The 18,790-nt window shown below is 34.1% G+C and overlaps 1 protein-coding gene across 1 annotated transcript in view; it reads right to left on the bottom strand.

Moving 5' to 3' along the window:
* Positions 1-17,768, bottom strand: part of LOC123232467 (vomeronasal type-2 receptor 26-like) — a 51,177-nt gene extending 33,409 nt beyond the window's left edge. Inside the window, exons 1-3 of the mRNA XM_044658924.1 lie at positions 17,581-17,768; positions 14,503-14,794; positions 4,793-5,596 (exon numbers count right to left, since the gene is read on the bottom strand). Coding sequence (XP_044514859.1) covers positions 4,793-5,596; positions 14,503-14,794; positions 17,581-17,639 — 1,155 coding nt within the window. The 5' untranslated portion in view covers positions 17,640-17,768. The remainder of the gene's footprint in view (positions 1-4,792; positions 5,597-14,502; positions 14,795-17,580) is intronic.
* Positions 17,769-18,790: the final 1,022 nt, after the last annotated feature.

Below are 18,790 nucleotides of genomic sequence, written 5' to 3'. Positions count from 1 at the left end.
TAATGTGATTCTCCCAAAATCAGTTAGTTAAAGAACAAATCACAGAAATATTTAAAAATTTCATTGAAGAAAATAACAATGATGAGACTTCTTACCAAAACCTATGGGATGCAGCCAAAGCAGTTCTAAGGGGAAAACTTATAACATTGGGTGCATATATTAACAAATTAGGGAGGGCAGAGGTTAATGAATTGGGTATGCAAATTAAAAAATGGAAAGTGAACAAATTAAAAATCCCCAGAAGAAAACTAAATTAGAAATCATAAAAATTAAAGGAGAAATTAATAAAATTGAAAGTAAAAGAACTATTGAATTAATAAATAAGACTAGAAGCTGATACTTTGAAAAGCAGATAAAATAGATAAAGTACTGGGAAATCTAATAAAAAATGAAAAATGACAACCAAATTAACAGTATCAAAGATAAAAAGGGAGACCTCTCCTCTAGTGAAAAGGAAATTAAGGCAATAATTAAAAACTATTTTGCCCAATTATATGGCAAAAAATCATAGCAATCTTAGGTGTTATAGATGAATATTTTCAAAAATATAAATTGCCTAGACTAACAGCAGAAGAAATAGAATATTTATAATCCCATATCAGAAAAAGAAATTGAACAAGCCATCAAAGAAATCCCTAAGAAAAAATCGCCAGGGCCTGATGGATTCACAAGTGAATTTTATTAAACATTCAAAGAACAACTCATCCCAATACAATACAAACTATTTGACAAAATAAAGAAGGAGTTCTACTAAATTCTGTTATGATACTAATATGGTACTGATTCCAAATTCAGGAAGTCCAAAAACAGAGAAAGAAAACTACAGATCAATCTCCCTAATGAACATAGATGCAAAAATCTTAAATAGAATACTAGTAAAAGGACTCCAGCAAGCAATCACGAGGTTTATTCATTATGATCAGGTGGGATTTATACTAGGAATGCAAGGATACTTCAGTATTAGGAAAACCATCCACATAATTGACCATATCAATAAGCAAACCAACAAAAATCACATGATTATCTCAATAGATGCAGAAAAAGCCTTTGACAAAATACAACACCCATTCCTTTTGAAAACACTACAAAGTATAGCAATAGAAGGGCCTTTCCTAAGAATAATAAACAGTATATATCTAAAACCATCAGCATCAAATGCAATGGAGATAAATTAGAAGCATTCCCAATGAGATCATGAGTGAAACAAGGATGCCCATTATTACTTAACAATGTAATAGAAACTTTTACTTAACAATGTAATAGAAACATTAGGAGTAGCAATTAGAGAAGAAAAAAATTAAGGTACTAAAATGGGCAAGGAGGAGACCAAGCTATCACTCTTTCCATATGATATGATGATCTACTTAAAGAATTCCAGAGAATCAAGTAAAAAGCTAGTGGAAATAATCAACAAATTTAACAAAGTTGCAGTATACAAAATAAACCCACATAAATCATCAACATTTCTACATGTATCCAACATATCCCAGCAGCAAGAGTTAGAAAGAGAAATGCCATTTAAAATCACCCCAGACAAAATACTTAAGAATCTATCTGCCAAGACATACAAAGTAATTATATGAACACAACTACGAAAGACTTTCCACACAATTAAAACTAGATCTAAATAATTAGAAAAACATCAATTGCTCATGGGTAGGATTAGTTAACATAATAAAAATGATCATCCTACTCGAATTAATTTATTTATTTTGTGCCATACCTATCAAACTACCAAGAAACTTTTTTACAGAATTAGAAAAAAACTATAACAGAGTTCATTTGGAAGAACAAAAGGTCAAGAATATCAAGGGAAATAATTTTTAAAAGGTGAAGAAAGGTGGCCTAGCAGTACCAGATCTTAAACTGTATTATAAAGCAGTGGTCATCAAAACAATATGGTACTGGGTAAGAGACAAAAGGGAGGATCAGTGGAATAGACTTGGGGTAAGTGACCTCAGCAAGACAGTCTATGATAAACCCAAAAAGCCCAGCTTTAGAGACAAAAATCCACTATTTGACAAAAACTGCTGGGAAAATTGAAAAACAATATGGGAGAGATTTAGGTTTAGAACAAAATTTCACACCCTACAACAAGATAAACTCAGAGTTGGTGAATGATGTAAATATAAAGAAGGAAACTATAAGCAAATTAGGTGAATAGAGAATAGTACATTTGTCAGATCTTTGGGAAAGGAAGGACTTTAAGACCAAGCAAGAGTTAGAAAAAATTATAAAATGTAAAGTAAATAATTTTAATTACATTAAATTAAAAGATTTTTATACAAACAAAACCAATGCAACCAAAAATAGAAGGGAAGCAACAAATTGGGAACAAATATTTATAACAAAAACCTCTGACAAAGATCTAATTACTTAAATTTATAAGGAACTAAATCAATTGTACAAAAAAATCAAACCATTCCCCAATTGATAAATGGGCAAGGGACATGAATAGACAATTTTCAAATAAAGAAATCAAAACTATCATTAAACACATTAAAAAGTGCTGTAAATCTCTAATAATTACAGAAATGCAAATCAAAACAACTCTGCGATACCACCTCACACCTAGCATATTGGCTAAAATGACAGCAGGGGAGAGTAATTAATGTTGGAGGGGATGTGGCAAAATTGGGACATTAATGCATTGCTGGTGGAGTTGTGACTTGATCTAATCATTCTGGATGGCAATTTGGAACTATACCCAAAGAGTGCTAAAAGACTTTGATTCATCCATACCACTGCTGAGTTGGTATCCCAAAGAGATCATAAGGAAAAAGACTTGTGCAAAAATATTCAGTCATGCTCTTTGTGGTAGCAAAAAACTGGAAAACAAGGGTATGCCCTTCAATTGGGGAATGACTAAATAAATTGTGGTATATGTTGGTGATGGAATACTACTGTGCTCAAAGGAATAATGAACTGGAGGAATTCCATGTGAACTGAAAAACTTCCAGGAACTGATGCAGAGTGAAAGGACAAGAACTGGGAAAACATCATACACAGAGATGGATACACTGTGGTAAAATCAAACACAATGGACTTCTCTACTAGCAGCAATGCAATGATCCAGGACAACTATGAGGGACCTATATAAATGAATGCCATCCACATTCAAAGGAAGAACTATAGGAGTAGAAACACAAAAGAAAAACAACTGCTTGAACAATAGGGATTGCATTGGGAATGTAGACGCTAAACAACCACCTTAGTGCAACTTTCAAAAATATGGAAATAAGTCTTGATAAATGATACATTTAAAATCCAGTAGAATTGCATGTTGGCTATAAGGCAGGAGGGGAGGGGTTTAGGAAAGAGGGAAAGAACATGAATCATGTAACCATGGGAAAATATTCTAAATAAAAAGGATCATTTCATCCAGAATCTTTATAATAAGATATATGTATTCAAATATTTCATTGAATATTTTGTTACATTCTTAACAAAATATGTAGTCAATAGAAATTCTCTTTGTCTAAGCTTATTATTTTAGGGATTGATGAAAGAGATCATTTGAAATTGACATGGAAAAAGTTGCCTCTGGTTCATATATAAACCTAGATGAGGGTTCAGAGTGAATTGATTGATTAATGAGAAACTGTGTACAACAAGTAATTAATATGTAAATAATATAATATATCCTCTATTGCTTTAAATCTCAGAATGAGAATTAATAAGAATGAACTCATTCACAGGTAGAGATGTTATTAGGACTGATCATTGGCTTGGTTATCAACCAGTATAGAACATTTTACAGCCTAACCAGACTCATCTAGGCTAATAATGAATACTTTTTCAACAGTTATAAATGACACTAAATGAAATAAGATGTCTTTGGAGGTGATGGGTTACTCCATGACCAGAAGTACACTGATAAAATTGTTGCAGGATGGGTTCTTGCCCAGATACAGGAATGACTACTAGATGATACCTGAGGTCCTTCCTTATTCCAAGACTATAAAAGAAAGAGGAATTCTGAACTTCATCTGAAAACTGATGTCAATGTGGAATCTAGAAGCCCCCCAACTTGTAGCCTAAAAAGATTTGATGAACCCCAGTTTACTTAGCTGGAAGGTGAAAGCCCTGGGTTTGACCTTGTGGAGTGACAGTTCTTTCCTGAGGGAAAGTCCAACTTTACTTGTCTCTGACTAACAATGGACCTTAAAGGAGTTTAGGCAGAGATGGATAATACCATCAGATGTTAGGTATTTCTTTTGTCCCAGTGATTTCTCCCCTTAGGCCAAAGTCCTTTACTAAAGTGGCCCAACCCTTGGCTGGGTCTTTCCCTTTTGGGTCTATTGTAAAGCATCAGCACCTCACTGTTATTCCTATCTTAGACTCTTCATTTGCTTTTGTTACCATTTTAAAGTCAATCAACTATCTCTCTCATCTTTAGTCCCCAAATCCCCCTAGAAAAGTATTTAAGTTTCCCAACTTTAAAGGCTCCTCAGAATTGTCCAATCTAGCATGGTTGGCTTTCCCAGGGGTCAGGGCCCAGGGCATCTAGAGTTCAATGCTCAGACTCTGCATATGTGTGTGACTTGCAACTCTATGTAGAGTGTAGAGGCCTAACTCAGCCCTGTACCTCTTTCCTTAATTAAAGAGTGGCTTTTCTGTGTTTTTTAAGTCAAAACTGACAAATGTGGGAAGTTAACAATACAATATTTAAGGAACAAATAATCAGATAATTAGAGAATTGGAAGGAACTTCATTATCCATCTTCTCCTACTTATAATTAACACATAAGCCCAGTATACCATAGGTAGAAAGTGGACACATTCAATATTACCTGCCATGAGTGAGGTTTTAAATATTCATCATCTACCAATGATATTTTCTCTGATTTTCTCATAAATATTTTATGGATAACCCAAGCCACAGCATAGATAGCATTGTAGATGGTATAACTGGAACCAGACATGGTCATATCAAAAGAACACAGAGGTAAAGTTTCCAAGGAAGCATTTAGTGAACATATCTCTTCTTCTGGGTACTCTGGTTGATCTTGGCACTTAAAGGCTGAGAGCCAGAATCCCCTAAGTAAAATGTCATCTGGGTATTTAGAAGGTGTAACTGCCTTAAGAAAAGTCTTGAACCCAGGAATTTCCCTCATCAAGTGTGAAAACGTGAGACCCCCATGAAAAGTGTGACCATCACGATATACGGGTCTCATAGTAATATCCCAGTGAGATGTGGCAATCCAAACCTTCCATATTAGTATTAAAGGAACTCCTGAGTATCTCAGAATCATTAATGAATCTGTATCACCATGGATGACAATAACCTTGGTTGCTGACATCATGATCCTGGGCATGAAGGTCTCACGTGATTCCATATGTGTTCTCTCACTGACAGGGATCTTCTCTGTGAAGGACACACAAACACCATTCTTTGCCATTTCCCCTCTTATTTCCCTGAGGAATTCCTCACCTCTCATATCATCTGAGACAACCAGGCCTACCCAGTTCCATTCAAAATATACAATTAAACGAACAACACCTTGGTGAAGAGAAGAGTCTTTAGAGGCCATCTGATAGAGGAAAGGAAACTGGACTTTGTCACTAAGAATAGAATCAAATGGACCATAGCTGATCTGGACAAGAAAGAAACATACATCTGTTTGACACATAGTAATGTTGAGAGAATTGCAGCAAAATATAAATTCAGAAATAGTTAATTTTGTTAATAGAAAAAACAACTATGTGGATTTCAGTGTTTAGTTCATTATAAATGCCATTTTGCTGAATAAAGTCTATATTCATCCCATTCTCTGAGTCCTCAAGAAAACAATTTAGTGAAGAAAGAGTTGTGAGTTTCTGTTGTTCCCTCTCTTCCAAACAGTGTGTTTTTCCTATGCTTTCCAAAGCAAATGGCACAGTTCTTATTTCTTTGTTTTCTTGTGGGCCCAGAGTAGATTTACAGATTAATATGTTATATATTATTAAGAGTGAAAGAATGGTTTTCTTTTTCAAATAAAAAAAACACTTCAACAGGGCCAGACTCATTGAGAGTGGTAAAGGACTCATTTGAGTAAAGGACTTGTGAACTCAATCCAAATCCCTGATCTTCGAGCAGTGGTGGTCTCTCTGGTCATTAATTCTTCTGTTTCCTTTGGATGTTTTTTTTTTTGGGGGGGGGGGTAGGCCCTTAACAACCTACCCAAAGTGCATAAAGAGAGAAAGAGACAGAGACAGATAGAAGTAGAGAGATAGAGAGATAGAGAGACAGAAGCAAAGAGACTTATATGGAGAATGATGAAAAGGGGAAATTAGATTGAAGAGAAATACACAATTAATAATCATGAATTTAAATTGAATGGTAAGTAGTAGCACATAAAACTGAGGCCAGGAGCTTTTCTGCATTTCAATATGAATGTTTTTGTCCTAGGGCATGGTCCATTTTTGTATATGTACCATGTGCTGCTAAAAATAAGGTATATTCCTTTTAACCCCCATTCAATTTCCTGAAGATAACTATTAAATTCAATTTTTCTAAAATTTTTTCACTTCATTTACTTCTTTCTTATTAATTTTTGGTTAGATTTATAAAGTTCTGAGAGAGGAAGATTGATAACTCCCACTAGTATAGTCTTACTATCTATTTTCTCCTTAAGCTCCTTTAGTTTCTCCTTTAAAGATATGTATACTGTACCATTTGGTGCATATATGTAAAGTACTACTATGACTTCATTGCCTACACTACCTTTTATCAAAATGAAATTTCCTTCCTTATATTTTTAATCAGATATATTTTTGCTTTCGTCTTGTATGAGATCATGTTTGCTACTCCTACTTTTTTAATCCCAATTGAGACCCAATAGATTCTGCTGCTTTCTCTTACCTTTATTCTCTGTGTATACCTGATTTACATGTGTTTCTTATAAATAACATTTCATAAGATTCTGATTTTTTATCAACTTTGCTATCCTCTTCCATTTTATGGTTGAGTTATCCAATTTACGTGCATAGTTATGATTACCCTCTGTGTATTCTCCATCATCTTATTTTCCTCTTTTAACCCTAACTTTTCTCCATTTACTCTGTCCCTCCACAGCAGTATTTTACTTTTATTTACTCCCCCATTTCCCCTCATTTATATTTACTCCCCTTCCCACCATCACCCTTCTTATTTCACTTCTACTATTCCACAGGATGTTTTAATCACTCCCCAACTTCCCCATCACTTACATTACTCCCCTATCCACCACCTCCTTTCTTATTACCCTTCTACTTCTCTATAGGATAAGATAGATCCTATACCCCAATTAATCTGGCTGTTCCTCCCTATCAGAGTCAATTCCAATTAGAGTAAAGCTTATGTGTTACCAGTCATCATCACCATTCTCCCCTCCACTGTAACATTCCAGTCCCCACACTTTGACTATTTAAGTGATATAATTTACCTCATTTTCTTATCTTTTCCCTTTTTCTCTTGGTGCAATATTCTTTTTCACCCTTTGATTTTTTTGCATATAATCCTAAAAAGCTTACTACCACAATCTCTGTCTGTGTATACTTCTAACTACTTTGATAATACAAATTTGAAAAACTACAGATATCATCTTTACTTATACAAACATAAAGAATTTGACCTTATTGATGTACGTAATGTTTTGTCTTTCTTTTTTACCTTTTTATACTTCTCTTGAATTTTGTATTTGGACATCAAATTTTCTGTTTACTTTGGTGTTTTCTTCAGGAATGCTTAAAAATTTTCTATTGTATTAAATGACCAAACTTCACCCTAAAAGAATATAGTTATTTTTGGTGGACATCACATTCTAAGCCTTCTTATCCTTCAATGTGGAAGCTTCCAGATCATGTATAATCCTGACGGGGTCTCCATGATATTTGAATTGTTTCTTATTTTGCTTTCTTGCAGTATTTTCTCCTTGGCCAGGGGACTCTTGAACTTGGTCATGACATTCCTGGGAGTTGTCATTTGGAGATTTATTGCAGGAGGTGATCTGTGGATTCCTTCAATTTCTATTTGACCCTGTTGTTCAATAATATCAGGACAGTTTTCTTTGGTAATTTCTTGTAATATGATGTCTTGGCTTTTTTTTGCCATGACTTTCACATAGACCAATAATTGTTATATTGTCTTTTCTGGATCTACTTTCCATAACAGTTTTTTTTCAATGAGATATTTTATATTTTCTTCTATTTTCCATTTTTTCATCTTCTTTTGTTCTTTCTTGATGTCCTATGAAATTGTTAGCTTCTATTTACCTATTCTAATTTTTAAAAAATGAATTTCTGCCATTATCTTTGGATCTTCCTTTTCCATTTGGTCAATTCTACTGTTTTAAGAGACTCTTTTCTTTGTTGGATTTTTTGTCATCTTTTTCCAATAGGTCATATCTGTTTCTTATGAAGTCTTTTCTTCTTTGCATTTTTGTGCCTCTTTTTCCTGTTAACAAATTTTGTTTTTTAAGCTGTTATTTTATTTTTGCATTACTTTAATTTCTTTACTTTTTTTGGATGGGACTTCAAAGGGTTGGTATTGAGTGTGAGTTGCTCTGTTATTAGTGTAGGCAGGATCCTGGGATCCCAAAGTTAGTCATTTACCAGGTTTGGAATATGGCCCAGTAGATGAGGGTAGAAGGTCAGCACTCCTTTGTGTTCAGTTCTACTTCCAATTCCTCTTTATACCATGAAAAATGATTCTCACTGCCTTTCAAGTTGTCTTCCACAGGAGAGCCCTCTCTCTCCATTTTGCTGTTGGTTTTTGACTTCTGTCATTTTGAGGACTTTTTTTAAAGATAGGTTTGGAAGGATTCCCCTTCTCAGTGCAATTTTAGCTTTTGCTGCTACTAAGATGACATCTTACTCAAATTGTTTTATAAAAAATTAATCATCAAAATAATCTGGTACTGACTAAAAATTGAGTAGTCAAAGAGTTGAATATTTTAAATACCCCAAGTAGTAATAAATGATCATAGCAATCAAGCATTTTATAAAATTCCCAAATCCAACTTTTTAGAGCAGGAACTCACTGTTTTACAAATACATATTTCCACTACTGGAAAACCTTGAAAACAATATTGCCCAGTATCTGACACTTTATAACAGGATGTAATAAAAAAGTGTAAATGTATAAGATATAAAAAGTTATAACATAAGCAAGTTAGGGGAGCAAGGAATAGTTTATCTGTCAGAACTATGAGAAAAGGAAGAATGTAAGGCCAAAGAATATAATTAGAGAAATATGAGATGTAAATGCATAATTTTATTTTATATTAAAAAGCTTTTGCCCAACAAAATCATTGCAACCAAGATTAGAATGAAAACAAAAAGCTAGGGAAAATATACAATTTTTTTACAATTTACAAATTTTACAAAATTTATAATTAAAAGTTGATAAAAACCTCATTTTTCTCAAATAAAAAATTGAGTCAAATTTATAAATGTAAAGGTCATTCCACACAGAAAAATGGCCAAAGAATATGAATATACAGTTTTTAGGTGAAGAAATCCCAGGTACCTATAGTCATATTGAAATGTTCTAAATAACTATTGATTAGAGAAATGAAAATTGAAACAACTGTGAGGCACAACCTCACACCTATCATACTGATTAATACAATAGAAAAGGAATATGTAAATGTTTGAAAGGACTGAGGAAAATTGGGAGATAAAGGTGCTACTTGTGGAATAGAGAACTGATTCAACCATTCTCGAGAGTTATTTGGAAGTATGCCCAAAAACATTAAAAGTGCTTGTACCATTTCATCCAGTAATACCATTACTAGGTATAAATCCCAAATATATGATAATGGCAAAGGGGTCTATTTCTTTAAAAATGTTTATATTAGCTCTTTTCTTTGGAAGTAAACAAATTGAAATTGAGAGGATGACCATCAATTGGGGAATGACTAACCAAGTTGTTAGATATGATTGTAATGGAATACTATTATGGTATTAGAAATTAGAGGCAGGATGATTCCAGAAAAACTTGTACAGACTTACATGATGATGCAAAGGGATGTGAGCAGAATCAGGAGAACACTGTATACAGTAGCAGAAATATTTTACCATGTTCAAGTATGAAAGACTTAGATATTCTCACCAATAAAATGTCTAAGACAGTCTTCAAAGATTTATGATGAAAAATGCTTTCCAACTCTAGAGAAAGAACTGATGGAATTTAGATGAAGTTGAAAACATAATATTTTATCTTGATTTCTTTATGTTTTTTGTTTTGATTTGTTTTCATATGTCTTAATATGAATCTACTTCCACAACATGACAAATGTGTAAATATGTATTGTATGATCATACATTTGTAGCCTAAATGAAATTGTTTACTGTTCTACTGAGTTATTAGTGGGGCTAAAGAGGTAGGAAAGTTGAAACTCAACATTTTTCAATGTTTCAATGTTTCAAAATGTTAATAACTGCTTTTTACTTGTAATTGGGGAAAATATGTATATAAAGAATTGAAGAAAGCATATTTCTTCTAAATAACTTTAAAATAGTACCTGAAATCAGATTCAGGAATGATAGAGTCAAAAAAGTTCAGGGTGAGACATTCTTTAAGTCCAAGATAACCTGGAGTCAGCAGGAAAAGTATATGACACAGGAATGAACATGGATGGAAGTTCCTGTGGCTGAAATACTAGTGGTGGAATGGAGTAGGGGCAATATCATTTGTAGCAGCTATGGGAACTCTCAAGTTATAGGTATAAGGGGATCAGGCATATATATTAGAGAATACAGGGGACCCACATGCTAGCACTGGGCACAGGATGAGAAAATATTTGGAAACTCTTTTGTCCATACTTTGATTCACAGTTCAAGGATGGATAGGAGTGCTTTTTGGTCACAAGAGAGAAGGCACCCTGAGGAGAAATATTGCTTATGATTCAGTTGGCACAGGGCCCTGAGGAACAGTATCATTTACTTCAGGGAAGGATCTCAGACCTGGTGGCCAAATCCCTCCCTGGACTACTCCATCTTGGAAGTAACGCAAATTTTGAAATCTCCAGGGTTGCACATGACTAAAAATGGCTAAAATAAAAACAGTGAAGGAATATAAGCAGTTTTTTTCAAAGGAGAAATCAAAGCTATTTATAATCATATGAAAAATGCTCTAAATAACTACTGATTAAAGAAATACAAATTAAAATTATGCAAAGTTACCATCTCATACCTATAAGATTGGCTAAAATGATATAAAATGAAAATGACAAATGCTTAAGAAGATGTGGAAAACATTGGAAAATTAATGCACTATTCATGGTGTTGTGAGCTGTTTCAACCATTCTGGAGAGCAACTTGGGGTTATGCTCAAAGAGCTAGAAAATTATACTTATCCTTTGACTTATCAGTGTCACTGATAGTTCTATATTCTACAGAAATAAAAGGAAAAGGAAAAGGACAAATATGTATAAAATTATTTATCACAACTGTTTTCTGGTGGGAAAAAATTTGAATTTGTGGACATGCCTCACAATGAAAGAATGGCTAAATAGGCTTTTGTATTTTTATATGATTTTGTATGTGATTTTGTATATGATTTTCATTGAATACTAACTATTGTGCAATAATAAATGATGACTAGCATGGTTTGAGGAAAACCTGTAAAATTTATATGAACTGATACAAAATGAACTGAGCATAACCAGGAAAACATTGTACAAAGTTAATTGCAATGTTGTAAGAATGATTAAATGTGAATTATTTAGGCATTAAGAGTAAGACAATGATCCAAGGGTCCTTAAAGAACATCGATCCTTGTCATCAAAAAACATGTAGTCTATTATAAACCCAAAGAACCCAGCTTCGGGGACAAAAACCTACTATTTGACAAAAATTGCTGGGAAAATTGGAAAACAGTATGGGAGAGATTATGTCTAGATCAACATATCACACCCTATACCAAAATAAATTCAGAATGGGTGAATGACTCGAATATAGAGAAGGAAACTATAAGTAAATTAGGTAAGCACAGAATAGTATACTTGTCAGATCTCTGGGAAAGGAAAGATTTTAAAACCAAGCAAGAGTTAGAAAAAATTACAAAATATAAAGTAAATAGTTTTTATTACATTAAACAAAAAAGGTTTTGTGCAAACAAAACCAATGCTACCAAAATTAGAAGGGAAGCAACAAATTGGGAAAAAAATCTTTATAACAAAAAACTAGGATGAAGATCTAATTGCTCAAATATACAAGGAGCTAAATCAATTGTACAAAAAATCAAGCCATTCCTCAATTGATAAATGGGCAAGGGACATGAATAGGCCATTTTCAGTTAAAGAAATCAAAACTATCAACACATGGAAAAGTGTTCTAAATCTCTTATAAGTAAAGAAATGCAAATCAAAACAACTCTGAGGTATCACTTTACACCCAGCAAATTAGCTAACATGGCATCAAAGGAAAGTGGGTAATGTTGGAGGGGAAGTGGCAAAATTGGGACATTGATGCTTTGCTGGTGGAGTTGTGAATTGATCCAACCATTCTGCATGGCAATTTGGAACTATGCCCAAAGGATTTTAAATGACTCTTTGCCTTTTGATCCAGCCATAGCACTTCTTGGTTTATACCCCAAAGAGGTAATAAGAAAAAAGATTTGTACAAAAATATTTATAGCCGTGCTCTTTGTGGTGGCAAAAAATTGAAAAATTAGGGAATGCCCTTCAATTGGGGAATGGCTGACCAAATTGTTGTATACGTTGGTGGTTGAATACTACTGTGCTCAAAGGAATAACAAACTGGAGGAATTCCATGTGAACTGGAATGACCTCCAGGAATTGATACAGAGTTAAAGGAGCAGATCCAGGAGAACATTGTATACAGAGCCTGATACACTATGGTACAATCAAACATAATGGACTTCTCTACTAGCAGCAATGCAAGGATCCAGAGCAAGGCTGAAGGACTTATGAGAAAAAAAATCAAGCAACATTCAGAGGAAGAACTGTGGGAGCAAAAACACAGAAGAAAAACAATTGCTTGAACACATGGGCTGATGGGAATTTTATTGGGGAGGTAGATGTTAAAAAATAACTCTAGTCCAAGTATCAATAATATAGAATTGGGCCTTAATCAATGATACATGAAAAACCCAGTGGAATTGTGCATCAGCTACAGGGGTGGGGAGGTTTGAGTGAGAGGGAAAGAACATGAAAAATGTAACTAGGGGAAAATATTAAAAATGTAATAAAAATAAAAAATGTGGTAAAAACCAATACCTACATCCAGAGAGAGAAATGATAAACAGTGTATGTAAATTCAATTATATTCCATTTCATTTTATTTCTCTTGGATTTTTGTGTTTCTTGCAACTAGGTTAATATGGAAATATATTTTTCATGAATTCACATGTAAAATTGCTATTGTATTGATTTATTTTGCAATGGGGAGAGTTGAGAAGGTGGGAAAGAATTTAGAGATCCAAATTATAAAAGATGAATGTTTTAAAAATGAAAATGTATTTGGTAACTATTTAAGGAAATAAAAATATTAAATATTAAAGACAGCTAATGTGTATGCTAGAACTATATATAACTATTCTGATGTTCCTCTACCACTTTCAGGATCATTGACATTAGTGGAAAGAAAAAACATGGCTTAACTCCATGTCAGAATTTCATAACTCTCTATACTTATATAACTTGACTCCACATATGAGACTTCACTGACCATAGTCAGGCACAATGGAAATGTAATATCTATTCATGAAGAAGCATCAGAAATTCTGCCCAACACTCTGAAACTAATTACTTCACTCTTCAAATAGAAGATTGTTTTCATGAATAAAAATGAATGTTCACTGACAGTAGAGCAGGACCAACACCAGGTCTTGCTAACCACAACAATAGTCCTCTGATATCAGAGGATCACATTAAGTACCACACAGGTATATACCAGTGCTGATACAAGATTCTTTTCATATCTTAAAAGTTAAGCTGCCTTTTTAAAGGAATTTCCTCATATAACATGTATCTATAGGTCTTCTATGACCATTAATTACGTTAATGACCTATTTATAAGCAATGTCAGGAATTTACTACAACACATGCATATTAGCACAGCATCATAGACACATTTACTATTGCCTCCAAAAACTTGTACCTTCTATATTGATGGACAACCTTACTTTAATAATTAAGAATTTTCTCAAGAAATTCAGAATAAATGCTAATGGACTACATTATTTTGAAATGTGCTGATTAAAGCAGATACAGGATACAGTGATGAGTGTTAAACTGGTGTCAAGAAGAATGGAAGTTAAATCCTAACACAGAAACTTATTAGCTTAATGATCTTAGACAGACAGCTTAACTCTTTTGAGACAGCATTCTCCTCTATAAAATGGGAGTAAAAATAGCATTTGCCTTTTAGGATTCTGGTAAGGATCAAAAGAAAAACATATGTAAAGAACTTTTAAAAGCTTAAAGAACTTCAAATATGATATTGTTTTTTCTGTATCATTATTATGATTTTGCTTGATAAAGGCATAGAAAACATCAGGTTCGATAACACTCACCTGTGGAAACTTGTAAAGATCGAGAAGAGTCCCCATCTGGACAGAGAGAGCTGATGTGGCTCCTCCAATAACAGCCACAGATTTATCCTTTTCCCCACAGCTGTAGTTAGGGATGAGCTTGCCCTGCCCAGACAGCCACTTCAGGGAGCTCTCCAAGGTCTTTTCATCACTGTGGTAAGTATTGTAGAGGTGAAATCCAAGGGAAATGTTAGGCAACAGATAGGGATCACTGTTGATCTCATCTACAGCAAACACTACAGACAGAGCCTGCTGGTAATTTTTATGCAGCCACCTTTGGGGAAGAGTGACATAAAACATTAACAAAGCCTACAAAAATATTTTTTCAGAAGAAGGAATTCCTATCTTGTGAGTCAAAAGCCTACAAACATTTCTCAACTCATTTTATTGATATTAAAAATAGCCTCCCTCTATATGCCTTTTTATTATACTCCTCCCTTCCTGTGATTCCTAAGATAATGGCTTGAAGTTCTTATGTGACTCTGCTTATCTGAGTCACTCCTTCATTCCACAAATAAATACTGAATGTCCAGTATGTGCCACTCTACATCCTATAGAGGCTCTGGATGGTCCTTGACTCCAGAAGACTTATGGCATAGTGAAAAAATAACTAGATATACCAATTAGTGTAATGCAAAGTAACAGGTTATATACAAAATGACTGGAGCTAAGATCTAGTTTAGTTGAATAGAGGAAAGTAGCAGTCACCTGAACAAATAATGGGAGGCTTTGTGAGGGCATCAAAGCTCAGAAAAAGTGAGGATGATTTTTATATACTGCTATTTGGAGAAAAGATTATTACAAGAGGAGGTAATGATATAAACAAACACACATAGATGTCAGAATAGGAGGTATTACACACAGAATATTATTTAGATCCTATCTGATATTTTCAGTTAAAGGTGAAGTCTTGACTCAGCCAGCCTTACTCTCTCACTTCCTTCTCTTTCTGTTAATGGAATGAGAAGAATAGAAAACCAAAGCCATTTTAAAAATTGTAATTTAATACTAGATCTTTAATTAGGAAGCCAATAAAAAACAAATTTCTCATTTATTCTTGGCAGTGTCATAGAATTGGAATAGAAATAGTAAAAAATAGAAATGCATTCAATCTAGTAAGATTTCTTCAGCAGTTATCACCTCTCAATAAATTTTGACTTGATTTAATGATGGCAGAAGTTGAGCAATCTCAAATTCTGGCTACCTTTTTCAATGTGATAACATCAATAGAATTTTTAATTCTGTCTTGAAATTCATTTGCTCTGTTTTTGAGATTTTAACTTCATCTGTTGATCTTTTTCCTTAGTCATCCATTTTCTGTTGAATTAGAGTCAGGGAAGAGAGAAAGAGATCCCTTATCCTCACCAAGTAATTGTAGTCAAAAGACAAAACACAAAATTTACCTAGAATTTAAAAGAACAAATTAACTTACAAGAGGATTTTTATTTAAAGTTTCACAAGGAGATGGTAGAATTTTCTCTTCCCACTAAGTCAAACAACCAGTCCTGCCTACTGGTTCAAATATGATGAAAGAAAGAATAAAGAAAAATTAATATCTTTAAAAGATAATTACTGACTAAAATTATTTAATTATTTCATCCTTTAAAGAAAAAAGACACATAAACATTCAAATGTAAGAGAAAATGCATAAAGGAACCAGAAGGTTTTAAAAGTGACAGAAGGTAAGAAGGATACATAGTAGCATTAGTTATAAGAAGGTACCAAAGAAGAGGTCAGTATACTCATATCTGCCAAAGAACCATCCAATATATGTTGTAGTCAGCCTCCCCAAACCAGAAGACAATTGCTAACCTACGTCTGTTTTACACAGATATCACAAAGTGAAATTATCCAGAAGCTAATGTATTTTAGTCTGAACCCCATTCCCACAGGGCAGACTTACAGAGAATTTTACAGGAGTTTAAATTACTGCACATTGAGTTCCTGCTATGTAAATCAGTGTTTCTGCAAAGGGAATTAATACAGGGCAAATCACAAAACTAAGTCCTGGCTGTCAGCACAAATATTAATACAGTTTCTCAAAGTCTCAGAAAGGAAAACTAGCTCCATTTCTTTTAGATGGCTCCAGCTCATCTAAACTGGCCTAGAGAAACAAAAACAAGCCCCTTTCATATCTTCAGGAGAAAGTTAAAGAATTCTAGGCATTTCTGAGAAATAGCAGGAATTCCATAAAGGCATATCTAAATTTCACTCAGTTCCTATTACAACTGTATCCAAAGGATACCTCTTTCTTCACAATAAACTAAATGTTACTAAACCCATAGTTTCAGATTCCATCCCAGGCTGGTTTAGTCAATTTTATTTGGGTTCCTTAGACAGGATTGCTCTAATTGGCTGGCTATATGACTAATGTCAAGAATAATAAAGGAAAATATAAAGTCATTTTAAAGACTGTGATTTAATACTAGATCTTTAATCAGGAAACCAACAACCAAAAACAAATTTCCCATTTTTTATTGAAAAGACATTATTGTATATTTTGGGAGGAATATAACATCTTCACTGAAGGAGTTCCCAATTCTCCTTAAACTTTGTTTTTATTTGTTGACCAGGTAAATGGAGAGCTTTCACTGCAATAAAATGGGATGGACTCCTTTTTGCCCAAAATTACACTCAATAGCAATATCTTCTCCCAAGGATAGAAATGGGGCAAAAACTTCAACATCTCCTTCTTCAAGGTATTAACCTAATTCCAGAGAGCCTGGAGCCTTAGATCTTTCATTAGTTCTAATATTTAAGTATCTATGTGAGATTAAGACAAGGGAGACAAAGAAATAAAAGACTAAGCCTGGTCAGGACTAAGACTCTGGTACATGCCCTTTCTAGGAAAAGAAGGAGGAAGTAGAGAAGTTTTCAGTGTTCAACTTTGGAAATCAATCAAATGTTGGGGAAATTGACAAGAATAAAATAATAATTCAGAGAGGAGAAGAGAGGGAGAGCACCCTTGCCTCATGCTGCATGGGTTTGCAGTTCTGTCCTAACTAAAAGGACTTTTTTAATTATCACCTTAAAAATGAGGTCACACAGATAGTTACTTACTGATAAGGCTTACAAGCTTTGTTAGGAGGACTTGTAAAGAATTCTTCTCCTGTTGCCATGTTCACTTCAGCTGAGAACAAAGATAAGAAGATCCCAATCACCAGGTCCCCATGTTGGGAAACAATCGGATTAATCTGGTGGAAACAGAGATGCTTCTCTGTCTTGTGTCCAGAGCCTGGAATTTGCAGCAACAAAGATATAAAAAAGGAATAAATCAGTTGAGAAATACTTTTCTGAATATGGGGCAACATCACCAATAAACTGGCCACATATCCATGCATGAGGAAACCAAGATGCCACTCAGACGAGAGCAGTTAGATGCTTTAATCAATTTATTTTGGAACTTTCCAGTCTCAGAAACGACCTGTCCTTCTGTAGATGACTAGGTTTTCATCTGCCTGCCATAGCTGATGAAACACAATTAGACATTAGTGTGGTCCATGTCTAAGGCAAGGACTTTAATGCAAGATAAGTGATGACTTTATAGTTTAGGTTGAACTCCCCCCGAATCCTTATTGTTAGATACTGATGGGGACCACTCGTCTTATTGCAGTCTCCAAAGAGAACTATTGGTCCATGAATAACTCTGGGGACCAGACTACCTGAGGCATCTCCAGCTGCGTCTCAGTATCAAAGGGAAAAACATAAGTGCAAAATTCTGTTTTGGACACTTTTTTGTTTTATTCCCAGCAGTCTACAGAAGGATCTTTCTAGTAATTTTGTATCCTGGGTTCAGCAAATGGCCTGTGAGGATTGAATCTCATGAAACATTCTGTGGTAAGTGACAATATTTTTTTTAAAATATCCTTCAATGACTGCAATTTTCCTGACAGATTGTAAAAGTGATTGCTTTAAAGTCCCCTCACTTCCTTGTACCAGGTGCAATGTAAGCCAGGTTTCATACCTCACAATCAGTGTATCTAATCCAAAGAACCATGTACAATGCTCACAAAATCTGTCTGCCATTTCCCCCCTCACTCCTTGGAAAGTATTGTAGCACCACAATCTCACCACAATAAAAGAGCCCTGAAAGATTACTTAGAAATTATTTATGCTGTTTCTTTTTTAAAAGTGAGATTGAGAGATTTGGGGAAATTGGGACAGCAAATGGTTTATTGTGAAAACTGCGAGAACTATATAGACTCCATCTTGTGACTCTATTCTGGAGCTAGGTCATTTCCCTTTCTATTCAGTTATGTGCCTAGTCCAA

The sequence above is a fragment of the Gracilinanus agilis genome, chromosome 1 (genome assembly GCF_016433145.1).
Source record: "Gracilinanus agilis isolate LMUSP501 chromosome 1, AgileGrace, whole genome shotgun sequence".
NCBI classification, from domain to species: domain Eukaryota; kingdom Metazoa; phylum Chordata; class Mammalia; order Didelphimorphia; family Didelphidae; genus Gracilinanus; species Gracilinanus agilis.
The sequence above is the reverse complement of the archived record's forward strand: the minus strand, read 5'-3'. Positions and strand labels throughout refer to the sequence as shown.